At 37.5% G+C, this 27,730-nt stretch overlaps 1 protein-coding gene across 2 annotated transcripts in view; it reads left to right on the top strand.

The window, feature by feature from the left end:
- Positions 1-27,730, top strand: part of PPME1 (protein phosphatase methylesterase 1) — an 83,553-nt gene that overhangs the window by 40,752 nt on the left and 15,071 nt on the right. For both annotated transcript variants that reach the window (XM_003910403.4, XM_009186922.3), the window contains exons 4-9: positions 12,795-12,852; positions 13,656-13,707; positions 18,969-19,123; positions 19,637-19,727; positions 24,662-24,727; positions 27,576-27,699. In XM_003910403.4, the coding sequence (XP_003910452.1) occupies positions 12,795-12,852; positions 13,656-13,707; positions 18,969-19,123; positions 19,637-19,727; positions 24,662-24,727; positions 27,576-27,699 (546 nt within the window). The remainder of the gene's footprint in view (positions 1-12,794; positions 12,853-13,655; positions 13,708-18,968; positions 19,124-19,636; positions 19,728-24,661; positions 24,728-27,575; positions 27,700-27,730) is intronic.

The following is a 27,730-nucleotide window of genomic DNA, read 5'->3' as shown; positions in this document are numbered from 1 at the left end:
GGAAAATTGGCTAGCCATAAGTAGAAAGCTGAAACTGGATCCTTTCCTTACTCCTTATACGAAAATTAATTCAAGATGGATTAGAGACTTAAATGTTAGACCTAAAACCATAAAAACCCTAGAAGAAAACCTAGGTAATACCATTCAGGACAGAGGCATGGGCAAGGACTTCATGTCTAAAACACCAAAAGCAACAGCAACAAAAGCCAAAATTGACAAATGGGATCTAATTAAACTAAAGAGCTTCTGCACAGCAAAAGAAACTACCATCAGAGTGAACAGGCAACCTACAGAATGAGAGAAAATTTTTGCGATCTACTCATCTGACAAAGGACTAATATCCAGAACCTACAAAGAACTCAAACAAATTTACGAGAAAAAAACAACCCCATCAAAAAGGGGGAAAGGATATGAACAGATATTTCTCAAGAGAAGACATACATACAGCCAACAGGCACATGAAAAAATGCTCATCATCACTTGCCATCAGAGAAATGCAAATCAAAACCACAATGAGATACCATCTCACACCAGTTAGAATGGCAATCATTAAAAAGTCAGGAAACAACAGGTGCTGGAGAGGATGTGGAGAAACAGGAACACTTTTACAGTGTTGGTAGGATTGTAAATTGGTTCAACCATTGTGGAAAACAGTATGGCGATTCCTCAAGGATCTAGAACTAGAAATACCATATGACCCAGCCCTCGCATTACTGGGTATATACCCAAAGGATTATAAATCATGCTGCTATAAAGACACATGCACACGTATGTTTATTGCAGCACTATCACAATAGCAAAGACTTGGAATCAACCCAGATGTCCATCAGTGACAGACTGGATTAAGAAAATGTGGCACATATACACCATGGAATACTATGCAGCCATAAAAAAGGATGAGTTTGTGTCCTTTGTAGGGACATGGATGCAGCTGGAAACCATCATTCTCAGCAAACTATCGCAAGAACAGAAAACCAAACGCCACATGTTCTCACTCATAGGTGGGAATTGATCAATGAGATCACTTGGACTCTGGAAGGGGAACATCACACACCGGGGCCTATTATGGGGATGGGGGAACATCACACACCGGGGCCTATTATGGGGATGGGGGAGGAGGGAGGGATGCCATTGGGAGTTATACCTGATGTAAATGACGAGTTGATGGGTGCTGACGAGTTGATGGGTGCAGCACAGCAACATGGCACAAGTATACATATGTAACAAACCTGCACGTTGTGCACATGTACCCTAGAACTTAAAGTATAATAAAAAATAAATAAATAAAATAAAAAAATAAATTACTCAGGCTCAGATATTTCTTTATAGCAGCATAAATGGACTAAGACAGTAAGGGTGCAATTTTCAGTGTTATATTGGAGTTTCTAGTCAATACAATAAAGACAAGTTTTAAAGATTTGAAAAAAATTGCTAGAACAGTTATTATGTGAAGATATTCTCTCTCTAGAAAATCAAGAATATCAACTGACAAACTACTGGTTAAGCAGTAGTTTACAAAGGTGATGTTTAAAAATCTGTTTTTTCTAAAATTAGCACTTAGCAGATCTGGAAATGTAATAGGAAAAGTGATCCTATTCATAAAAGCAACAAAATATAAAATACTTGGGAATAGACTTTATTTTTTAAATGTAAGACATTTATGAAGAAAATAAAATGTCACAGAAGAATTTAAAGGAAAATCTGAATAGGGAAATAAGTTATGTTCCTGTATGAATCTAGCCAAACTGGCTAAGATCCCAGTGGGATTTTTTCACGAGAGTTAATTAAACAAACTGAAATTCACGCAGAGTAATAAATGCCTAGGAATAACCAAGATAATTTTGAAAAAGAGCAAGAAAAAGAGCAATCTAGTCTTTCAAATATCAAAACATAAGTCTATCAGTTAATAGTCCAGTATTGGCAGAAAGAATAAAGAAATAAGCCCACGTATAAAAAGGAATTTAATACACAATGAAAATGACAATACAAATGGATTAAAGGGCTGAATTTAAAAAACAAATCTTAAGAAAATTCAGATACAACCTTAAGGCAGGCCTTCTTAAACTTAGCCAAAAGAAGTAAAAGCCATAAATAAAAGATTAATTTGACTTTACCAAAACAAAAACTTCTAGACAAAATACCTTAAAGTTAAAACACAAGCTATGTGTTAGATAAAAAATATTTCATATATGTGAATACAAACTATAAGCAAAGGGTTAATATTTTCATTATATTAAAAAGAAGAAAAAACTACAAAGCAGTAAGAAAAAAGATAATCCACAAGAAAAATGGGCAAGAGATAAGTGTTAGTTCACAGAAGAACTATAGATAATGGATAAACTTATAAAAATGGGACTACCTTACTATTAGCAAAATATAAAGTAAAATAAAAGAATAACACTTTTGAGAGGGGCAACAGAGCAAGATGTTGAAATAGAAGCCTCCACTTATCATCTTCCCCACAGGAACACCAAATTGAACAAATGTTCACATAAAAATTCACCTTCATAAGAACCAAAAATCAGGTGAATGATTGCAGTACCTAGATCTGTCTTCATATCACTTAAAGAGACACTGAAGAGGATAGAAAAGACAGTCTTGAATTACTGACACCACCCCTTCCCCATCCTCTGGCAGTGGTTGCATGGAATGGAGAGAGAATCTATGTGTTTGGGAGAGGGAGAGCACAGTGATTGTGTGACTTTGCATTGGAACTCAGTGCTGCCCTGTCACAGCAGAAAGCAACACTGGGCAGGGCTCAGTCAGTTTCCACAGAGGGAGGATTTAGACCAGCCTTAGCCAGAGGGGAATTACCCATTCCAGTGTTCTGAATTTGAGTTCTGGAAAGCCTTTCCACTCAAGCTAAAGGGTTCTGGGGTCCTAAATAAACTTGAAAAGCAGACTAGGCCACAAGGACTGCAATTCCTGGGCAAGTCCTGGTGCTGTGCTGGTCTTGGAGCCAGTGGACTTGAGCAGCACATAACCTTGTGAGACACCAGGGGCAGCCGGGGCAGTGCTTGCGCCATCCCTTCCCCAACCTCAGGTCTCGGAGCAGCTTGCAGCTCTGGGAGAGACTCCTTCCTTCTGCTTGAAAAGAGGAGAGGAAAGAGTAAAAAGGAGTTTGTTTTGCAACTTGGATACCAGCTCAGCTATAGTAGGATAAGGCACCAGGCAGAGTACCAAGGCCGATTCCAGGCCCTAATTCCCAGACAGCATGACACATACTGAGCTAGAAGGGAACACCCAGTCCTGGCAGGATTCATCACCTGCTGACGAAAGAGCCCCTGGGTCCTGAATAATCAGCAACGGTATTCAGACAGTACTTGCTGTGGTCCTGAGGTAACACTCAGAGATGTGCTGGCTTCAGGTATGACCCAACACATTCCCAGCTGTGGTGGCTATAAGGAAGGACTCTTTATGATTGAGAAAAGGAGAGGGAAGGGTAAAGAAGATTTCATGTTGCAGTTAGTTACCAGTGGGGTAGATCTCGGACCGCATTTCTGGACCTACCCTGGGCCAGAGGGGAGCCCACTGCCCTGAAGAGCCAGTCCCAGGCCTGTCAGCATTCACCATAAGGTGACTGAAGAGCTCTTACGCCATGAATAAACACTGGTGGTAGCCAAGCAGTACTTGACATGGGCCTGGAGTAGTGGTAGCCATAGGGAAAGACTATGCTTGTGGAAAGGGTAGGGAAGAGTAGGAAGGACTTTGTCTTGTGACTTGGATGCCAGCTCAGCTGCAGTATAATAGAGCACCAGGTAGATTCCTAAGGTTTTCAGCTCTAAGCCCTAACTCCTGGATGGCATCTCTGGACTCACCTGGAACCAAGGGGCAACCCACTGACCTGAAGGGAAGGACAGAAGCCTGGCTGGCTTTGCCACCAGCTGATTATGGAGCTCTAGGGCCTTGAGTGAACATACATAGCCAGGCAGTGGTTACTGTAGGCCTTGGGTGAGTCCCAGTGCTGTGATGGCTTCAGGTCTGACCCAGCACAGTACTAGTGCTGGTGGCCACAGGGGTACTTGTGTCACTCCACCCTGAGCTCCAGGAAACTCAGCACAGAGAGGGACCCCATTCATTTGGGAGAAAATGAAGGAAGAGAGTAAGAATCTCTGCCTGGTAATCCAGAGAATTCTTCCAGATCTTATCCAACACCATCAAAATAATACCTCTGTGAGTCTGCAAGAGCTAGGGGTTTGGGGTGCCCCTAATGCAGATGTGGCTTCAGTGACCAAAAACTTAGATCACAATGCCCAAGTTTCTTTGAATACCTGGAAAGCTTTCGCAGGAAGAATGGGTACAAACATACAATAAATACCTAACTCTTCAATGCCCAATCACTGATCAACATTTATAAACATCAAGACTGTCTAGGAAAATATTACTTCACCACATGAACTAAGGCACCAGGGACCAATCCCAGAGAGACAGAGATATGTGACCTTTCAGACAGAATTCAAAATAGCTATTTTGAGGAAACTCAACAAAATTCGAGATAACAGAAAAGAAATTCAGAAAATTTATCAGGTAAATTTAACAAAGCAATTGAAATAATTAAAAAGAACAGAAATTCTGGAGTTGAAAAATGCAGTTGATGTAACAAAGAATGTGTCAGAGTCTCAACATAGTTGATGAGGCAGAAGTAAGAATTAGTGAGCTTGAAGACAGGTTATTTGAAAATACACAAAGGAGACAAAATAAAAAGAATAAAATAAAAATGCAGCACACCGACAATAGAAAATAGCCTCAAAAGGGCAAATTTAAGAGTTACTGGTCTTAAAGAGGAGGTAGAGAGAGAGATTGGCATAGAAAATTTATTCAGAGAGTTAATAACAGAACTTCCCAAACCTAGAGAAACATATCAGTATTCAAATACCAGAAGGTTATACAACACGAAGCAGATTTAACCCAAATAAGACTCTCAAGGCATTTAATAATCAAACTCCCAAAGGTCAAAGATAGAGAAAGAATTCTAAAAGCAGGAAGAGAAAAGAAACAAATAATATACAATGGAGCTCCAGTGCATCTGGAAGCAGACTTCTCAGTGAAAACCTTACAGGCCAGGAGAGAGTGGCATAACATATTTAAAATCCTGGGGAAAAAACAAAAAACTTTCACACTAAAATAGCGTATCCAGTCAAAATATCCTTCAAACATGAAAAGACTTTTCCAGACACACAAAAGCTGGAGGATTTCATCAACACCAGACTTACAAGAAATGCTAAAGGTAGTTCTTTTATCTGAAAGAAAAGGACTTTAATCTGAAACAAAAGGACATTAATGAACACTAAGAAATCATCTGAAGGTGCAAAACTCATTGATAAGTACACAGAATAACATTGTAATTGTTGTGTATAAACTACCCATATCTTGAGTAGAAAGACTAAAAGAGGAACCAATCAAAAATATTAACTATGACAACTTTTCAAGACATAAACGGCACAATAATATATAAATAGAAACAATAGCTAAAAACAGGTTGGGCATGGTGGCTTACACCTGTAATCCCAGCACTTTGGGTGGCCAAGGTGGACAGATTGCTTGAGTCCAGGAATTTGAGACCAGCCTGGACAACACAGTGAGACTGCATCTCTACAAAAAAAAGCAAAAAATTGACCAAGTGTAGTGGTGTGTGCCTGTAGACCCAGCTGCTTGGGAGGCTGAGGCGGGAGGATTGCTTGAGCTGGGAGGCAGTGGTTGTAATGAGCTGAGATCATACTACTGCACTCCAGCCTAGGCAGCAGTGTGAGACCCTGTCTTAAAAAAGAAAAAAGAAAAGAAGTAGAGACAACAAACATTGAAAAGTGGAGTGCTGAAGTTAAAATGTAGAGTTTGTATTGGTTTTCTCTATGCTTGTTTGTTAGTTTGTTTATGAAATCAGTTTTAAATTGTCACCACTTTACAGTAATGGGTTATGATACTATTTGCAAGCAAACTCAAGCCAAAAACATACAACAGATACACAAAAAATAAAAAAGCAAGATATTTAAACATACCACCAGAGAAAAACACCTGCAGTAAAGGAAGACAGGAAAGAAGGCAGAGAAGACCACAAAACAACCAGAAAACAAAGCCACAGGAATAAGTCCTTATTAATAATAATGTTGAATGTAAATGGACTAAACTCTCCAATCAAAAGACATGGAGTGGTTGAATGGATACAAAAACAAGGCCCACTGACCTTTTGCCTACTAGAAGCACTCTTTATCTATAAAGACACATATAAACTGAAAATAAAGTGAGGGACAAAGATATTCCATGCTGATGCAAACTAAAAAAGAGCGGGAGTAGCTATATGTATATCAGACAAAATAGATTTCAAGACAAAAACTATAAAAAGAGGCAAAGGTCATTATATAATGATAAGGGGGTCAATTGAGCAAGAGGATATAAGTTATACATATATATGCACCCAACACTGGAACACCCAAATAGGTAAAGCAAATATTAGAGCTAAAGAAGGAGAGATGGACCTCAATACAATAAGAGCTGGAGACTTCAATACCCCACTTTCAGCACTGGATAATCGAGATAGAAGATCAACTAAAAAAATTTACCTAATCTGCACTATATGTCAAATGGACCTAATAGTTACCTACAGAACACTTCATCCATCAGCTGCAGAATACACATTCTTCTCCTCAACACATGGATCATTCTCAAGGATGGACCATGTTAGGCCATAAAACAAGTCTTGGATAACATTCAAAAAATTGAAATTATATCAAGTATATTTTCTGACCACAATGGAATAAAACTAGTAATCAATAAGAGGAGGAATTTTAGATACTATACAAGCACATGGAAAATAAACAGTATGCTCCTAAATGACCAGTTCGTCAATGAAATTAAGATGGAAATTTTAAAATTTCTTGCAACAAATGATAATGGAAACACAACATACCAAAGCCTGTGAGATACAGTGAAAGCCATACTAAGAGGAAAGTGTATAAGCTATAAGAGCCTACATCAAGAATGTAGAAAACCCTCAAATAACCAATCCAACGATGCATCCTAAAGAATTAGAAGAGCAAGAGCAAACCAAACCCAAAATTAGCAGGAGACAAGAAATAATAAAGATCAGAGCAGAAATAAATGAAATCAAAACAAAAAAGTAAAAAAGATCAACAAAATAAAAAGTTGTTTTTTGAAAACATAAAATTGACAAACCTTTAGCTAGACTGAAAAAAAAGAAAGAAGACTCAAATAAATAAAATCAGATGAAAAAGGAGACCTTACACCTGATACCACAGAAATTCAAAGGATTACTAGAGGATACTATGAGCAACTATATGCCAATAAGTTGGAAAATCTAGAAGAAATGGATAAATTTCTAGACAGATACATCCTATGAAGGTTGAACCATGAAGAAATCCAAAACCTGAACAGACAAATAACAAATAATGAAATCCAAGCTGTAATAAAAATCTCCTAGTAAAGAAAAAATGGGACCTGATGGCCTCACTGCTGAATTTTACCAAACATTTAAAAAAGAAATAACACCAGTCCTACTCAAACTATTCCGAAAAATAGAGGAGGAGGGAATACTTCCAGACTCCTTCTACGAGGCTAGTTACCCTAATACCAAAACCAGACAGACAAAAACAAAAACTACAGGCCAATATCCCTGCTGAACATTGATGCAGAAATCATCAGCAAAATACTAGCAAACCAAATTCAACAACACATTACAAAGATTATTCAGGCTGGGCACAGTGGTTCGTGTCTGTAATCCCAGCACTTTGGGAGGCTGAGGCAGGTGGATCACTTGAGGTCAGGAGTTCAAGATCAGCCTGGCCAACATGGTGAAACCCTGTCTCTTCTAAAAATACAAAAATTAGCCAGGCATGGTGGTGCACACTTCTAATTCCAGCTACTCAAGAGGCAGAGGTGGGAGGATTGCTTGAACTTGGGAAATGGAGGTTGCAGGAAGCCAGGATCATGCCACTGCCCTCTATCCTGGGTGACAGAGCAAGGCTCCTTCTCAAAAAAAAAAAAAAGAAAAAGATTATTCGTTATGATCAAGTGGGATTTATCCTGGGATGCGAGGATGGTTCAGCATATGCAAATCAATCAATGTGATACATCATATCAACAGAATGAAGGACAAAAACCATATGAACATTTCAATTGATGCTGGAAAAGCATTTGATAAAATTCAACATCCTTTCGTGATTTAAAAAAACAAAAAACAAAAAACTTAAACTGGGTATAGAAGGAATATAACACAATAAAAGCCATATACGATAGACTTGCAGCTTGTATCATACTAAAAGGATGATAAATGAAAAGTTGAAAGCTTTCTTCTGAGATCTGGAAAATGGCAAGGATACTCACTTTCATCACTGTTATTCAGCATAGTACTGGAAGTCTTAACTAGAGCAATCAAACAAGAGAAAGAAAGAAGGGGCATCCAAATTGGAAAGGAAAAAGTAAATTATCCTGTTTTGCAGATGATATGAACTTATATTTAGAAAATCCTAAAGACTCCACCAAAAAACTGTTAGAACTGATCAATTTAATAAAGTTACAGGATAAAAAATTGATGTACAAAAATTAGTAGTGTTTTTATATGCCAACAGCGAACAATCTGAAAAATCAAGAAAGTAACCCTATTTACAGTAGGTACAAATAAAATACCTAGGAATTAACCAAAGAAATGAAATATAATGAAATATATAAAACACTGATGAAAGAAATTAAAGAGGACACAAAAAAGGGTAAGATATTCCATGTTCATGGATTGGAAGAATCAACATTGTTAAAATGTCCATAACACCCAAAACAATCTACAGATGCAGCACAATCCCTATCAAAAATACCAGTGATATTCTTCACAAAAATGAAACAATTCTGAAACTTACATAGAACTACAAAAGACCCAGAATAGCCAAAGCTATCCTGATAGAAAAGAACAAAACTGGAGAAATAACATTACCTGACTTCAGATTTATAACAACCAAAACAGCATGGTACTGCCATAAAAACAGATGCATAGACCGATGGAACAGAATCGAGAACCCAGAAACAAATCCATACATCTACAGTGAACTCATTTTCAACAGAGGTGCTAAGAACATACGTTGGGGCAAGGACAGTTTCTTTAATAAATGGTGCTGGGAAAACTGGATATCCATATACAGAAGAATGAAACGAAACCCCTATCTCTTGCCATATACAAAAATCAACTAAAAATGAGTTAAATACTCAAATTTAAGACCTCAAACTATGAAAGTACTAAAACAAAACATTGAGAAAACTCTCCAGGACATTGGACTGTGGAAAGATTTTTTGAGTAATAACCAACAAGCACAGGTAGCTAAAGCAAAAATGGACAGATGGGATCATGTCAAGTTAAAAGGCTTCTGCACAGCAAAGGAAACAACAAAGTGAAGAAACAACCCACAGAATGGGAGAAAATATTTGCAAACTATCCATTTGACAAGGGATTAATAACCAGAATATATAAGGAGCTCAACAACTCTATAGGAAAAAATCCAATTTTAAAATGGGCAAAAGATCTGAATAGACATTTCTCAAAGGAATATATTCATATGGCAGACAAGCATATGAAAAGGTGCTCAACATCACTGATCACCAGAGAAATGCAAATGAAAACTATAATGAGGTATCATCTCACCCCAGTTAAAATGGCTTTTACGCAAAAGACAGGCAATAACAAATGCTGGTGAGGATGTGGAGAAAAGGAAACCCTCATACACTGTTGGTGAGAATGTAAATTAGTAAAGCCACTATGGAGAACAGTTTGTAGATTCAAAAAAAAAAAAAAAAAAAAAAAAAACCCTAAAAATAGAACTACCATATAATGCAGCAATCCCACTACTGCATATATAGCCAAAGGAAGGGAAATCAGTACATTGAAGATATACTACACTCCCGTGTTTATTACAGCACTGTTCACGATAGCCAAGATTTGGAAGCAACCAGTGTCTATCAGTAAATGAATGGATAAAGAAAATATGGTACATATACACAAAGGAGTACTATTTGGCCATAAAAAAGAATGAGATCCCTGTCATTTGCAACAACATGGATGGAACTGGAGGTCATTATGGTAAGTGAAATATGCCAGGCACAGAAAAAATTCGCATGTTCTCGCTTATTTATGGGAGCTAAAAATGGAAACAATTGAACTCATGGAGATGGAGAGTAGAAGGATGGTTGCCAGAGGCTGGGAATAATGGATGAGGAGAGGGAGGTGGGAGGTGGAGGACAATTGGGGATGGTTAATGAGTACAAAAATATTTAAATAGAATGAATAAGATCTTGTATTTGATGGCACAACAGGGTGACTACAGTCAACAGTAGTTTACTGTGTATTTTAAAATAGCTAAAAGGATATAATTAGATTGTTTTGAACACAAAGAAAGGATAAATGTTTAAAGTGATGGCTGCCTCATTTGCCTGATGTGATGGTTGTACATTGTTTGCCTGTATCAGAATATCTAATGTACCCCACAAATATATACCCTTACTGTGTACCCGCAAAATTTTTTTAAAAACAATACCACTTTTCACTTATCAAATTGGCCAAAATTAAGTTTGAGGATATCATGTATTTGTGGGGATACCTATTTCTCCATACTTTCACCAATACTTGATAAACCTCTAAGAACCTGTTTTGTCAGCCAAAAAAACTGTACTAGTATTTTCCCAGCCGACTTCTTAAGAAGATAATATGAGATTATCTGAGATAATCTGGTGGGATTACGAAGTGATATAGAAGCATGCTATTACTACCCACATCTTCCAATCTTGTCTCTTGTTCTTTAGTCTAGGGTTAGGATAGTAGGCCTTCATTTTGGGTATACATTAGAATCACCTGGAGAAGTCTAAAATGTATAAATAACTTTGGCCCCTAACCCAGTTCACTTGAATCAGAATTTCTGGTGGGTTTGTACCTGGGTGGTAGTATTTAGGTGATTCTGTTATGTAGCCAGGGTTGAAAACCACCTGGAACCAGGCAGCTTGGATTTGAAAATTGTCTCTGTCACTTATTAGTTATTTAGCCTTGGGCAAGTTATGTAATCTCTCTGTAAAATGCCCTCATCTGTAAAATGCTGAAAATTATGTCTAAGTAGTAAAGAGTTGTGAGGAGAAAGTTAGGTAATTCATTTGAAGCATTTAGATTGCTGACTGGCACATAGATTTAGTAGACATTAGCTGCTACTGCTATTGTTGCAGTTACTGCTAAACACCATAATATTCTAGTGAGAAAATGGTTGGTTAAGTCTAGTTCTTAAATAGCTGCTTTCCACTCATCCATTTCAGAAGTAGCAAAGTTGTACTATTTGTGGCAAGATCTGGAGTAGCTACCATAGATCTGCTCTGACACTTTTTTATTATCTTTAAAGCACGTGTTAGTCTGTGAATTTACTTTGCTCGTTTATTTTTTTCTAGTCTTCCTCCACCATAGTAGAATGTAGATACCATGAGAGCAGAAGTATTGCCAGTATTTTTCCCTCCTGTAACTCCATTACTCCATTGGTGCCAGATTTTTATTAGAAAGATTTGTTAAATAAATAAATGAAAATTTTGTTTTTAATATTTGCAGGGATTTTCTGACAGGCACCTATGATTGTAAATCATTGCTTTCAAGTTAAAGCGTAGAATTTCAAATATATATTTTGTTTATGTTTTATAAACCTGGTTCTATTATCTACAGAAATCAAGCAAATTAATACTATCTTTGCCACTTAATTTTATTTCTAACATATGGATTTGTTTTTGTCATTGAAGGCTTTACTGTCACTAAATAACTCCTGTAAATTAGCAAATAGCTTTCAGGAACAAACAGCAAAGTATAGTAGAATTTCATTCCATTGTTGTCTTTAAACGGTATTCGTTAGAGTAATAGGAATAGAATCAGACTTGATTTTCTATGGGATTTTTAAAATATGACTTAATCTGACTTGTTTTGTGATTTACTTTTACTTTTATATTGGTAACTTACTTTGGGTCTAGTTCTGTTTTTACTTTTTATTTGTTATGTGACCCTGGGCAAATAATTTTCTTTCTCTTGGCCTCAGTTTTCTCATTCATAAAATGTGATGGTTAGACTAGACAGTTCTCTTATTTTATTTTTAAAAGTTAAAATTTGTTGACATTTGGTAGCCCTAATTGTGATATATTATTGTCAAAGAATCCAATTTAGTTGAGGAAGAAGATCCCCAATTATTTCAGATTTCTTTCAACCTCTAAAATTGTACCTCCCCCATGATATTATGATTTCTTTTTCAATACATTTTTAACAGGAACACAAACTTGTATGTTCTACAGTATCTGTCTTAAGTGAATCTTAAGAAGACTCTTCCGTGACTTCTACTTTCAGCAAATTTCATGATTTGAATGTCATGTTTCTGTGATGTCCTGAGCCAAGATATAAACTGACTCACCATCCTTATTTAAGGGATTCTCTCTCCAGAGTAAGGAAAAGATATCCAAAGAATATAGATGAAAACCAGAGCTCAAAGGGTCATTGTCTAAAGGCTCTTAACTGTGTGTGTCAAGAAAGGATAGGAAGAATTAAGATTGAAAGAGGGATTTAAGTAGAGAAAGCCATATTTTGAAGTTGGGACAGAACCACAATATATGCCAAAACTAGTAGAAAATCATCATTCTTTCATTTTGCTTAAAAGTAGAAAGTCTTTTGATTCTCTTGGGTCCTTTGAATTCTGATGGTAGTTCATTTTACAAAGTTATCATTGGGAATTGGGCAAAATTTGTTATCCTAGATGTGTCTTAACTACTTTTCCTTTTCCTTTTTCTCCTAGGCAGCGATTATTAGTAGAGTTCAGTGTAGGATTGTGGCTTTGGATCTGCGAAGTCATGGTGAGTAAAGTTCTTAATTAGCCATTTACTGGATTATAGTCATCAAGCCCCTTTGAAAAGTCGTAACTATTAGAAATTTCAACATGGCCATAAAATTACCTTGTCTATTCCATTTGGGCTTTTTTTTTCTTTTCTTTTTTTTTTTTTTTTTTTGGAGATGGAGCCTCATTCTGTCACCCAGGCTGGAGTGCAGTGACACCATCTCAACTCACTGCAACCTCTGCCTCCTGGGTTCAGGCAATTCTCCTGCTTCAGTCTCCCTAGTAGCTGGGATTACAGGTGTGCGCCACCATGCCCAGCTAATTTTTGTATTTTTAGTAGCGACAGGATTTCACATGTTGGCCAGGCTGGTATCGAACTCTTGACCTCAAGTGATTCATTCACCTCTGCCTCCCAGAGTGCTAGCATAGCAGGTGTGAGCCACTGTGCCCAGCTCGATTTGGGCATTTTGAAGGAAGTCGTAGCTTCTAGTCTTTACAAATGTATGTGTATGTATATATATTAAAGTTTTATTTATAGTATTTATTTTTGTATTTTATATGTGTTAAGCTAAGAAAATGTCCTTTAAAGTAACCAGATTCTTATGCTGATGTATAAGGAATGTGGATAAATCTTTGCTAGGCTACTGTAATTATCCTTCTTAGGATAACTGTAAAGATTTGTCTGTAGAAAATCCTTGCTAAACTCATTGTGTAAAATTATAAAGTCCTTAATCCATTGTCCAAAGATGGTATTTTTAAAAGAGAATTCTTCTGCTTTTATAATTCCTGTCTGTGGGAATTTTAAAACTATTTTCATTTTAGGTGAAACAAAAGTCAAGAATCCTGAAGATCTGTCTGCAGAAACAATGGCAAAGTAAGTAACCAGATATTTCTTACACATTGCCTGTCTCCCATCACTATTATAAATAGTACTATAACTTTATCACTTTCCTGATGAGATTGTTGGAGAATAATTACCACAAGGAACATTTTACTTCTGTTCTCTCTCCTCTACTTTTGGTTTCTCCTTACTATTTAATCTTGAAAGAAACCTGCATCTTTCTTGGTATGTCCAATGCAATGATCATCATATAAAGCACATGAAAATTCTTCAAGGCACAGTTTAGTTTGTGAAGGCTTTTGAAAGTTTTCTTCTGTTGATGGAATTGCATTGAATCTGGATACCTATTATGGACTTATGCTTGGAAAAGTAGTTGTATGCAAGAGGCCTTGAGAGTTTCTCCTTCAGGTATCCTGTGCATATTCTTCGACTTATGTCATAGAAAGATGAGAACATAATATTAAAAAAATGACAATTATACCCTGGGCCTAAAGTAAAAAATGAATGTAGCATATACAGTGACTCTCAAAAGTGCTCACTCATCAGAATCACTTGAGAAGTTACGAGACATACAGATGACTTGACCCTACCCCAGACCTACTTCTAGCCGTGGGGTCTGGACATTTATATTTTGATAAAGCTCTATATAGGAATCTGATGGAACCAGTTCAATGACTGTTGTTTGGGAATCACTGACCTATAGCATAAATAGGATTCTTCTAGCCATTCTGCTTTAATACATACTCTCTCAGGTATTTGGTCACTTTGGCCAAAAATATCTTGCCCTCTTTTACTTTAGCAGCTTTAATTTAAGAATAAACTTTTTCCTTCAGAGCCCAAACTGATGTAGCAATAATTTTAATACTATTATTTTTTTACTGTCTACCTGGAGATAGTTGTTTTATTATTATAGTAGGTGTTATTTGTGTACTTTTTATCAGCCAGCTTTCATTAAAGTATAAACTAAGCATTTATTAATAATCATTAACTTATTTTGTGTAATCATTTATTGAAATTAATCCTCATTATTAACTCTGTAATACAGACATATCCTTTTACAGATGAGGAAACTGGCTCATATAGGTTGAATAACTGTATGAAATCACACAGTCAGTAGATTGAATTTAAGGTCATTCAACTATAGTCCTTGTTAGAGAGAGAGAGAAAGAAATAATGTGTATAGTATGAGTATCATTCCACTCAATGAACATATGCCTTAAAAACTATGAAAAGAGAGGTAAGAATCTGTTCCCCCAATTATTCCTACTGCCTTTGTTAATATGAGAGCAATATATCCTTAAACAGTCAAGCCTGTTAGTGATACCTCTAGGAAGATTTGTGAATGATTTTTAAGGAAGTAAAGGGTTTCTTGACTTTTAACAAAAAAGTGAAATACATCATCTGAGTGTCCAGGCAGTCAGACAAATTGATGATGATGCCTTGGTTAACATTCTAGAGGAAATTGAAGAATTAATTGAGAACCTTAAGGAAACATGGACTAAATAATAATGTTTCAGTCTAGGGCTCATCAGGAGAGAGAAACAACATAGTAAATTGTATAAGTAAAGTTGAATATAAATAATTATTCACAATAACAGGGGATTGGAATGAGAGATTGGTAGTAAGAAGTAAAGAAAACTCTTAATAATATAGGAAAGCAGATATAAGGAACAACCACTCCTCCCTTGGGCTGAGGGAGTACACCCAGGGTTGAGATCCAGACCTTGTTGGAGAATGCATAACCATGGCTTACCGAAGGTTAGAACTTGCTGAAAATCTGTCCTTTGGAACCTGACAGAATTCTGCCCTCTAAGGTACAGGGAAAGCTATTCTTGGGGAGGTATCTCACCAGAGGCACTTGTCTACAAAAACACTGGGTGGGGGAGGGCTAGAGTACGGGAGAAGCCATTTGTGCAGGAGGAATTGTGCAGGAATTGGCAGGAGTTGGATACTGGGGGAAGTTCTGTGTTTCTCTAGCACCCTCCATTAACATAGCTTAACATCATGCCTACTGGCAAGGGAAAAATATTTAAAGGCCTCACTCACGTCTGTTTTTGTAGAGCAGGCAATGAAGGATGAATTGGAGTTGAGGTAGTAAGTTGTTAACTGGCACCAAAAAATTTTTTTAATAATAAAAATCATCCACAGTAAATGAAGATGACCAAGAATCAAAAGGGCGAACAAACTGGATTCTTGCTGAAATTATCCAAGCAGTCAAACATTTATGTGATTTCTGAATTCAGTTACTCTGTGGAAAAAAAAAATCTCAAAATAGGCATACTTACTATCAACTGTGGAACCTAAATACTCCATAAGAAAGTATGTGAAAAAGCCAAATTTGAGCTTGGGTCATTCTGATATTTCAGTTTCTGTGATACACAGTAATGCTTCTCAGAAAAGTAACCTAGCATTAAAATATGACAGAATCCCTTTAAAAAGCATCCACCAAAATTGTGATACATCCAGTTACAGTCTGGATTTGTAGGTAACCCTTGCTACTTCATCTTTATTGTATTTCTCTGGATTTTCAGGACTTACCTCAAGTAAGGTACTTGTTGACTGAATGCTCTGCTTGATTTTAATAACAATACATTTTTCTTGGTGGTAGATGATCAAGTGATTAATCGTAACTACCTTCTACCTGGGTAAATATGCCTTTCCTAAGCTCAGACACGATGTTCAGTTGGTGTGTTTCAGACCTGTCTACCTTTGTGCATGAGGCGGATACTGCAGAACCCCTTCAATTCAGTTAATGTGTATTTTAAGGAGAATTGGACTTAGATAGTCGTCCATAGCATCCTTTTATTTTACTCATTATTTGTGTGTTAGCAACCGAAAGTTTCTTGGAATTGTTCAAGAATTATTCTGGAAATTACATGTTGATATTTAATATAAACATGTTTTAAACTTTAGTCTTTTCTTTAAAAAAAAAAAAGTTTGCCCCCAAAATTATATCCAGTGTTGTTTTAGATTAATTGAGGATATAATTTTTTCTGGTCTGTTATTTTAATATGCAGAATTAGCTTTGGAATACTACCTGTTTTATTTTTTAGAAACTGTATGTATAATAATTTCCTCTGTGTTACTTACTCTAAAGACCACTTTTTGTTTGCTTTTTTTGTTTTTTTTGAGACTGAGTCTCGCTGTGTCGCCCAGGCTGGAGTGCAGTGGCGCGATCTCGGCTCACTGCAAGCTCCGCCTCCCGGGCTCACGCCATTCTCCTGCCTCAGCCTCCAGAGTAGCTGAGATTACAGGTGCACGCCACCACGCCTAGCTAGTTTTTTGTATTTTTAGTAGAGACGGGGTTTCACCATGTTAGCCAGGATGGTCTCGATCTCCTGACCTCGTGATCCACCCGCCTCGGCCTCCCAAAGTGCTGAGATTACAGGCTTGAGCCACCGCACTGGGCCAAGACCACTTGTATCAAGTCTTTGTTCCTGATATTTTCCAGTGGCCTCTGGGCAAAGGCATTATAGTTTTGACTTCATGAAATTACTCTGAATTCACAGTACCCTATGCCAAGGGGAGATGGCTTTACCATTTATACCTGAGGTTGCAATTTTTTGAATTTTTGCAATCAGAACTTGGTGATGACCTTGGGCAGTAGAATATAAATAACTCCCACATGCTTAGTGTTCCAATAGTGCATAAATTGGTTAACCCATTGAAACATTGAAAATATGTTTCAGTGAGGTAGTAACAAAATGCAGCTCTTTTTACTTGGTAGAAATGCAATAATATATTTATAGACCCAGTGAGATTAATTGATTAATACAGACCCTTCTAGACAGGGCTGCTGAGGGATTACATTAGGTGATGTTATAAGAAAGTTTTATAGCACAACTGAAAAAGAAGCACTGAATAAGTATTAGTTCTCTTTTCTTTCCTTCATATCATTTTGTCTCCCGGAGAGAATTTTGTGTTCGTATAGAAGCAGCACTAGTGTCAAAGAAGCTTGGACTTTTCATCTTAACTATTTGTTATCGCTTTGGATGACTGCCTGAACTGCTTCACTTTCTGTCTTAATCTTAAATTTAAGTCCGAAGGAATATTAAACCATTTGTTTTCACTTACAAAGTTTGGTGGCCTCCCTATCTCCCATTCAGATGGTCTACAATTGCCAAGGCTACCCTATTCACTCCTGCAATTGTTGTATGAGATTTTAAAAATCAATTCCTACAGAACTAATAACATTTGCCTTTGCCATTATGAATACTGTAGAGATTATATATGAAAGTCTGTGTTCCTTCATTGACACTTGCTATATTTGGTTAACACTGTGTGAGTGCGCTTAAAGTATGTAATGACGCTCAGCAAGACAAAACTTTCTTTTGAAGTTGAACCAGCCACTCCCAAAAGAAGGGAGTAGAACTAGCCTAAAATATATATATCTATAATAAGGCAGTAGAGCCAGTGGGTCTCCAGAAACACACCTTACTGTTCTTGTCCACCTATTGCTATAGCAAGGAAGGCCTACATGCAATTAAAAACCAAACTTCATACTTCAGTTCTAATTTTCAAAGCTTTAAAATTGGTCTTTGTTAAACAGATCCATTCATAATTGAAGACTAGAACCAAAGCCAATAAAATGAGCTCTGAACACCTTTCTAGTTTCTCAGAGCACTGTACTTACATTTATGTTGATCCTTCAAACAAATGAGAAATTGTAAATAATAATTAACATTTGTGAAGCATTTTACTCTTTCGAGGTGTTTTTTTGTTCACCTCTCAGTTAATCCTCAAAGCAATCCAGAGCAGTCAGTGATATTTTTCTCTTTTTTTATAAATGTTGAAACTCAGTTTCTGAGAGATTAAGTAACTAATCCAAGATCACATAGTGAAAAATAAACTGAGGCTGGGGCTCATCTTGTGATCTCGAGGTTTACTACATTATAATGCTTAATAAATTTTTTTTCTTGTTTTATAGATGGGAAAATTGAAACAGAGCAGTTAAATGATTTTTCCAGAGTTTGAATCTTAGGTTCAAAATAAAGGTATATGTTTACGTAATTGTACTACATATGTGGAACAGTGAAAGTGTGATGTAAAGGAAAATTCAGTAATTTGGGTTCTTAGTCCTTTACCTGCCATTTATCAGGAGAGCTAGGTGTGTGGCTACACATATTGATACTGGGGGCATGTTAGAAGGTTTACATAGGTATGTTTGTAAGATGGCCCAATAGACTTTTACAGTTTCCCAGCACTGTTACACACCAAAGGAAGGAACTGGGAAAGAAAACCGTTTTTATAGTGTTGTCCGAAAGCATTCTTATATATTTTTCTTCTCTTTACAGAGATGTTGGCAATGTGGTTGAAGCCATGTATGGGGACCTTCCTCCTCCAATTATGCTGATTGGACATAGCATGGGTGGTGCTATTGCAGTCCACACAGCATCATCCAACCTGGTACCAAGCCTCTTGGGTCTGTGCATGATTGATGTTGTAGAAGGTGAGTTTTCTTAGCACGGACCAAATCAGGATTTCACTTAATAAGAGACATCCATGGTAGATTATTACCTTGTCTTAGTTTATTGTTGATTTCATTCACCTTGAAATATGTCCCTCTGTCTTTACATCCTTTTTAAGTTTATACAAGATAACCGTTTTTCCATGTCATCAAAAACTCTTCATTAACACATTTTTATGACTGCATACTATTTCAATCCTATGTATGTTCCATAATTGTATTTAATCATATAAAAAGAAGCTTCCATGTCTTTTCTGACCGAGCTTCAGAAGTCACACTGTTGCTTGTGAATATAAGTCATCCTCTTCAGTGTGAGGGCATGACATAAAGGAGTGAATACCCCAGAGGCAAAAATTATTGAGGGCCATCTTTATTTCTCTGTAAGCATCACTAAATTCTGCTGTCATCAAGGGCAGATATATAGTAATTGACTCAGTGAGTGTAAATGCTCAGAATAAGTTAAATATGTGGTTACAGTTTTTGTTTAACATCCAGGTACAGCTATGGATGCACTTAATAGCATGCAGAATTTCTTACGGGGTCGTCCTAAAACCTTCAAGTCTCTGGAGAATGCTATTGAATGGAGGTAACCAACAAATCTCTGTCACCTTTATTTAATTAATTTGTTTGTTTGCTTGCTTATTTACTTATTTATTTATTTATTTAGGAGACAAGGCCTCACTCTATCACCCAGGCTGGAGTGCAGTAGCATGATCCTAGCTCACTGCAACCTTGAACTCCTGGGTTCAAGCAATCCTCCCACCTCAGCCTCCCAATTTGCTAAGACTACAGGTGCACACCACCAAGCCTGGCTAATTTTTAAATTTTTTGTAGAAACGAGGTCTTGCTATGTTGCCCAGGCTGGCTTCAAGTAATCCTCTTGCTTTAGCCTGGCCTCAAGTAATCAAGTAATCAAATTCCTGGCCTCAAGTAATCCTCCTGCTTTAGCCTCCCAAAGTGTTGGGGTTACAGGCATGAGCCACAGTGCCCAGCCACTGTTGCCTTTATTCTAAATGTTAGATTGTAGCTTTTCTTCTTTTTTAGGTCAAGCGCCAAGTTCGAGGAATAGAATTTCAGTTGCCATGCTTTATTGTAATAACATATGAGGAAACATTATATAAACAGCAGAATTTTTTTGAATATTTAAAAATATTTTAGATTTGGCTCAGTTGTCTGAAGCCCATTCTTTTCCCAATACACTGTAGTGCCTCCTGGAATCTTAGTAATTATTGATCATCTGCTGGGTCTAGCTGTTTCTGCCTCTGAGGTGAGAGGTTAGACTAGGTGGTTTCTAAGGCCTCATCCACCTCTGACGCTCCATGGTTTTAGATTTACTTGCTGTGTTTCAGATAAAATGGTGGAGAAATGGAAGATGGCTATAGGTTCCATTCCCTCACGTTTATTTGGATTTTGGGTAAATAAACTCAATGGGTAGTTTTTATAAAAATCAGTGTCAGAATTCCATTTAAGCAAAGGAATGAATTTATTCATTAATTCAGTTAATCATTTGATAAAGTATTTATTAAACACTTACTTTGTGCTAACAGGTGAAGATTCAGAGATGAATAAAACACTATCCCTTCCCACAAGGAGATCAGTCTTTGGATAAATGTCTTCATCATCCTATCTTCCTTCCTATTCTTCTAACTCTATCTCCAGTCCCTTCTTCAGAACATTTTCTCTTAAGTTCTCCAAACCACCCAGATGACTCTTTCAGCAAAATTACTAGAGACCTTTAAGTCTCTATTATATTGCACTGTATACCCTTAAGTTTTCCAATCCTCCCTTGAGGGATATGGCTCATATTAATTTTTATTAATGTCTGTCTTAATGCCCTTCCTGCATCATAAGGGAAGAAGCTATTCTGTATTTCTTTTTTACTTTCATATAGCATATGGCAGACTGCCCTAGCAGGCAGAATATATCTGTTAACTGAATCAGATATCAAGTGGAAATTTAGGACTTGGTAAATATATCCTAGGAGTTTTCCTAGGACAAAGGGTCTTATGTAAGAATATGGCTTGTCAGAATGATGTTTGTGTTTGGTGAAGTTGTTTTTACCACTTCCTGTTCACTACTGTGATGCAGGATTCCTGTTCTTGCGGAAATATCAAAGAGCTCTCTATCTTGGGCAGACAGCATCAAGAATGTAGCTGCTGCCAGCTTGGCTTATACCTCAGGTGCCCTGCCTGCTTCCACAATAACAACCAGTGAGAAAGTTATTCTAGAGTTGGCTCAGTTGTCTAAAGCCCATCTATCTTTTATCCATACTTTTTTTTTTTTTTTTTTTTTTTGAGACCGGGTGTCACTCTGTTGTCCAGGCTGGCGTCCTGTGGCGTGATTATAGCTCTCACTGCAGCCTTGACATTCTGGGCTCAAGCGATCCTCCTGCCTCAGCCACCCAAGTAGCTGGGACTACAGATGTGCACCACGACGCCCAGCTAATTTTTGTTTTTTGGGTTTTTTTTTTTTTTTGTAGCAACAGGGTTTTATCATGTTGGCCAGGCTGGTCTTGAACTCCTGGACTCAAGCAGTCTGCCCGCCTGCCTCGGCCTCTCAAAGTCATGGGATTATAGGTATGAGCCACTGCATCTGGCCCTTTTTCCAAACTTTAAAATTTATTCGGTAAATTTTTTTTTCTAGTGCCTAAGATGTGTCAGTACCTGATCTAAGAACTGGGGGATGAATCAGGCTCAGTTCCTATCATCAAAAAACTGGGGATGCAAACAAGGAAATGGATAAACACAACACAACGAAGGAAGCCAGGGGATATAGAAGAAGGGTACCTCATGCAGCCTGGGTATCATGGTAGGCCTTCTCTTAAGGTAGAGTCTTGTTTCTTTTGCCAGATACAGGATAGCATAAGGGTTCTGTTTGTTAAATGTTAAGATACTGGGTTTCATGAGAGTCATTGATTTTTCTGAACCTGAAAATTGTTATACTATGAGGTATTTGGTAATTTTGTTTTTTATTCTGCTGGATATCTGAATCAGGTTTATGACCGATGGCCATTTTGGCTATTCCAGATTTTTTTTATGTTGCGATATAAAGCCAGTTAATTACTGCTTTTGCTCTCATAGGTTTCCTAATGAGAGGCAGCAGGGGTATAGCCATTAAGAACCTGGGCTTTAGGCCAGATGTGGTGGCTCACACCTGTACTCCCAGTGCTTTTGGAGGTTGAGATAGGAATATCACTTGAGGCCAGGAGTTTGAGACCAGCCTGGGCCACATAGTGAGACCCTGTCTCTACAAAAAGAAAAAAATTTTTTTTTTCATTAGCCGGGTGTGATGGCATGTGCCTGTAGTCCCAGCTACTCAGGAGGCTGAGGTGGGAGGATTATTTGAGCCCAGAAGTTCAAGGTTACAGTGAGCTATGATGATGCTACTGCACTTTAGCTTTAACAACAAAGTGAGACCTTGTCTTGAAACAAAACAAAAAAGTTAGGGGAAACCTGGGCTTTGAGGTCAGACAGATACAAATTTGCATCTTGGTTACACCACTCTGGCTGTTCTGAGGAAAATCGAATAGAAGAAGAAGTGGGGAATAAGGTATGAAGTTGGTTAGGAGACTGTTGTAGTATAGGAGAGTAAGAATGGTAAACATAGACTAGGATGGCAACAGAGGAAGAAAGAGAGTCATTTTTTAATGTATTTTCAAGGTAAAGCTGACATGACTGGTTTATGGATTGGCTGTTGGGAGAGAGACGGGGGAGGGCAGGAAGGGACTTAAGGATGACTTCTAGGTTTTTGGCCCAAGCAATGGGATGAATGGTAGAAACAGAAAGAAGTAGATATGGGAGCAAATAAGGGGCAGATAATCAGTTTTGTTTGGATAAACTCAAATGCTTATTACATATGTAAGTGGAAATGTTAAGTAGGCAATTGTATATACTAGTTAGAAGATTAGAAGAGGCTGAACTAGAGATAAATTGGAGAATCGTCATCACATAGTTAATATTTAAAGGTGAAAGATTGAATGTGAAGACCTAGGAACTTGATATTGATAGGAAAAAGATCCCAGACTGAGTCTTGGGATATTCCACAATATTTAGAGCTTGGGAGGAAGAGGAAGATCCAACAAAGAAACTGAAGAGGCACAGTTGATGAGGTAAAAGGAAAACCAGGTGAGTATAGCAAGTGTTTGTAGAAGGAGGGAGAGAACAACTGTGTCAGATGCTGCAGAGAGATCAAGTAAGATGAGGACCAAGAAATGACTGTTGGAATTGGCATGATAGAAGTGACCTTGACAAAATAAATATCTGAAAATAAATGGGAGATAAAAATCAGATATAAGTTGGGGAAAGGATGAGAGGTGACAAGGTAGAGAAAGCAAGATAACTCTTTTGAGGAGCTTTGCTATGTAGGAGAGCAGAGAAATGGAGTAATAGGTAGTAGTGAATGTGGCATTGGGAATGTTTTTAAAGGCTGGATAGTAGAGTATGGTTGTGACATCCACAAGAGAAAAAAAGTGACACAAAAGAGAGACAGGATAACTGAAGGAAACAGTATCTTTTCAGAGGCAAGAGGGGATGGAAACTAGTGCCCAAGGTTGGCCTTCATTGGAATAGAGATATTTCATGTATTAAACAGGCATCAAGGCAGAGTATATTATTATTGGTGAATCTGTTTATTCAGTTGGTAGTTAAAAGATGAGGTAATAGTTCTGATTGCCTCAGTTTACCATTAAAGTAAGAAATAATGTCATTATCTGAGGAGGGGGGCTTTAAAATTTTGAATGATTTTTTAAACTAAGAAATGAGATTTAAAGAAACACTTTCTCCTGGTGGCTTGCTTCAGGCAGTGTTTCCAGTTCCCCCTGGGAATGCAGTCATTTTGCTTTGCCCTTAGTTGTACTTAGGTGGACAAATGTGAGAAGCCTAATTTATTCAGATAGCCTAAACTCTGTAGCACAGCACACAAGGCCCTGGAGAAGCTGGTGCCTGCCTACCAATCCTATTCTGTCACGCTCCCCCTTTGCCTCCTCCCTGCTTCTGCTTGCAACCAGTCTTCTAAAATCATTATCTTGCCGACTTTCACATCATAGCACCTTTGCTCACAATGTGCCCTCTGCCTAGAATGCTCCAACCAACCTCTTTTATTTTCTGGTTAAACTTGTTGTCTATGCTCCTCAGTTTAGCTGTGACCTTTGGGGAGCTTTCTCTGACCTCCTCATTCATGATAAAGTGCCTTCTTTGAACCTTGCCTTGTTATATTAACATTATGTGTGTCTTTTTCTCCCTACTGAATTATGTGCTTCTTGAATATAGGCCTGGCACCTAGTATCCTCTTGATAAATAGCTGCAGAACTGAAATGGCTATGGTGTTTTTACTTAATTTTTACTACCTAGCTTATAACCATATAGCCAGGTGAGTAGTAGTGGCAATCTCTATAGTAAGAAACACTGGTGATCACTACTTTTTATTAGGTCTCACATAATCTGTGGAATTATTTATTTGATTCCAATGATTTGATACAATTGATACTGAATACCCTTCTCTCTTCCTTCTTTTCTTTCCCAGTGTGAAGAGTGGCCAGATTCGAAATCTGGAGTCTGCCCGTGTCTCAATGGTTGGCCAAGTCAAACAGTAGGTCTTACTTTTCCCCCTTGGTCTGATTAGAGGCAGAAACATGGTGAGGGAATTACAGATTTTCTTTTGCTTTCCTTCCTTTCTCTCCTTCCTTTCCTTTCCTTCCCTTTCTTTTCTTTCCTCCTCTATTTAATACTGGATTACCTTAGCAAAACTGTATGTGTTAAAAAGCAAAGAATCCCAGAGCATAGACATGAAAAATTATGTTCACCTTAGTGATGGCAGCTGAGTTTCATTCTAGTAACCGTCTCCTTCTAAGCCAAACCTGGCGGTGAGGGAATTATAATAAAAAAGCTCTGGCATAGCCTGAGTGAAAGCCAGATTCTAAGAATGAGCTAAGATTATTTAGCCCAATTGATCTTTCCTGATGGAATTACATGGTATTCTGGATATTGCTGTATAGTCACAAAATAAACTTAAAGTTTGATGAATTGAGAAAATGTTGCCCAACAGAACAGACAGGAGTTAGATGAAAATGATGACAGCATTGAGTGTTTACTATTTGCCAGGCACTCTGCAAGGTATTTTATATGCACTGTCTCATTTTTAAAACCTTATATTTTGGAAAATTTTCACACATATAAAAGAAGAGTAATATAGTGGATGGACCCTAGTGTGCCCATTGTCCATTTTCAATGGTTATTAACCCGTAACTATGTCTCATTTGTTTCATCTGTGCCCCTATGTATTTCCCCAGTCACAAAATATTTTGAAGCAAATTCCAAACAAATATAATTTCCTCTGCAAGATTTTCATATGATCTAAAAATAAGGACTCTCTAAACATCATCACAATGACATTATTACACCTAAAAAATTGGCATTTCTTTAATATCATCAAATATCTAATCAATATTCACATTTCTGATTGTCTCATAAATAATTTTTTATGGTTAAAGTCAAAATCAAAATAAGTAGATAGCAAGTGGTTGATACACCTCTCATGCATCTTTTAATCTAAGGTTCCACTTGTATCTCGCTTTCTTTTTTGATTCCTTGCAATTTATTTCTTGAGGAAACCTTCCTGTTTGCCCCATAGAATTTCCCGTGATCTGGATTTGCTGATTGAATTCTCAGGCCATAATTTAACATATTCTTTTGTTCCTTATATTCTCTGTAAATAGTTAAACCTAGAAGCTTCATTGGGATCAGGTGTTTTGTTTGCCAGAATACTTAATAGGTGATGTTGTGTACTGCCATCAGGAAATACATAATGTCTGATTGTCTTTTTTTTTTGAGACGGAGTCTCACTTGGTCGCCCAGGCTGGAGTGCAGTGGCGCGATCTCGGCTCACTGCAACCTTTGCCTCCTGAGTTCAAGCAATTCTCCTGCCTCAGCCTCCCGAGTAGCTGGGACTACAGGCAAGTGCCACCATGCCCAGCTAATTTTTTGTATTTTTAGTAGAGACGGGGTTTCACCGTGTTAGCCAGGATGGTCTCTATCTCCTGACCTCGTGATCCACCCACCTCGGCCTCCCAAAGTGCTGGGATTACAGACGTGAGCCACCACGCCCAGCCGGTTGTCTCTCTCTCTTTTTTTTTAATGTCAGGAGCCGTTGATGTTTATTACCTAGATTCATTCATTCATTTGCACTATCTCATTTAATCCCTACAATACCTCTTAAGGATAAGTATTGCTCTATAGATGAGGAAATAGAAGTTCAGACAGGTAGTTTCCCAAGATCACATAGCTCGTGGATGACATAGCTGAGATTCAAACTCCTGTGTATTTGACTTCAAGGCCTATATTATGGGTTTTATGCCTAAAAGGGCAATTTCAGTAGAAATACCAGGTAGTCTAAATGCAAGACTTTGAATAAGCTGTGAGACTGCCCACTTTTCAATTCCTAAATATTTTGAGACCTCAAATTTGTCTAATCAGTAGTAAAGCATTTTCCATGGCATATATGCAGATAGTTGAGTGATTTTAAAATTTTATTTCCAGTGATGTTTTCTCTTAATAAGTAGACCTATGTGTAGGAGAGTGTGTATGTGCACGTGTGTTAATTGTCACATAGATAGCTGGAACTTTCCTGCCCCTTATGATCTAGGTGAAATTGCCTTGAACCTCCTGATCCACAGGCTATAGAAATTCAAAGCATATGTTTCTTTGTTACACTGTTTTTTAAATCACATCTATACTGTATACTACATGTGAAGCTTGGCACCTCAAGTTTCATATAAAACTCCTACTTAAAACATTTATGAACGTACACTTCACTGAAGGTTTGGCAGAGAAGACAGAGAGGGAGAAGTTATCATTCTTAAAAATCTACCGCTGACCTTTGAATTTATCCCAGTCTCTTTTTATCTTGCTTGTTCTAGAGGTGCCATTTGAAAGAGAACAATAATTGGTTGGTTCAGATGGTTTCTGTCAGCTAATTAAAAAGTGAGGCCTTTTATCATTCTGTTTGAGCCTTGTTCTACTGTAAGCAGGGTTCAGCAGAGAAGCACCATGTTTTGGAGTTAGTTGAGCCTGGATTTGCATCCCAGCCTTATCCGCTTATGAGTTAGGTGATACTGGACAATTTTCTTAACTCTTGAGGGCTACTTCATAGGATTGTTATGAAGATTATGTAAGATTATGCCAATAAAACTCATGCCTGAGGAAATGGTTGTTTCCTTTCTATGGGTCAGTATTGGTGTAAGAAGTGGAAACCAGCCCTTGGAGTATAGTTATACATTGGCCATGATTTCCACAGCCCTGGAAATGCACAATTCTATCCTCCTACCAGGATAATTGTTAAGTTTTATCTAACATTTGATTTTAAAAGGCCATGAGTATCTCTGAGATAATTTCTGTATTGGAAAGAGGTGTGTAATAGCACTTTTTAAAAAAAAACCTAGGTGTGAAGGAATTACAAGTCCAGAAGGCTCAAAATCTATAGTGGAAGGAATCATAGAGGAAGAAGAAGAAGATGAGGAAGGAAGTGAGTCAATAAGCAAGAGGAAAAAGGAAGATGACATGGAGGTGGGTTAAAACATTGATTCTTGAAAAGATG

Source organism: Papio anubis, chromosome 12 (assembly GCF_008728515.1).
Source record: "Papio anubis isolate 15944 chromosome 12, Panubis1.0, whole genome shotgun sequence".
NCBI classification, from domain to species: Eukaryota; Metazoa; Chordata; class Mammalia; order Primates; family Cercopithecidae; genus Papio; species Papio anubis.
The sequence above is the reverse complement of the archived record's forward strand: the minus strand, read 5'-3'. Positions and strand labels throughout refer to the sequence as shown.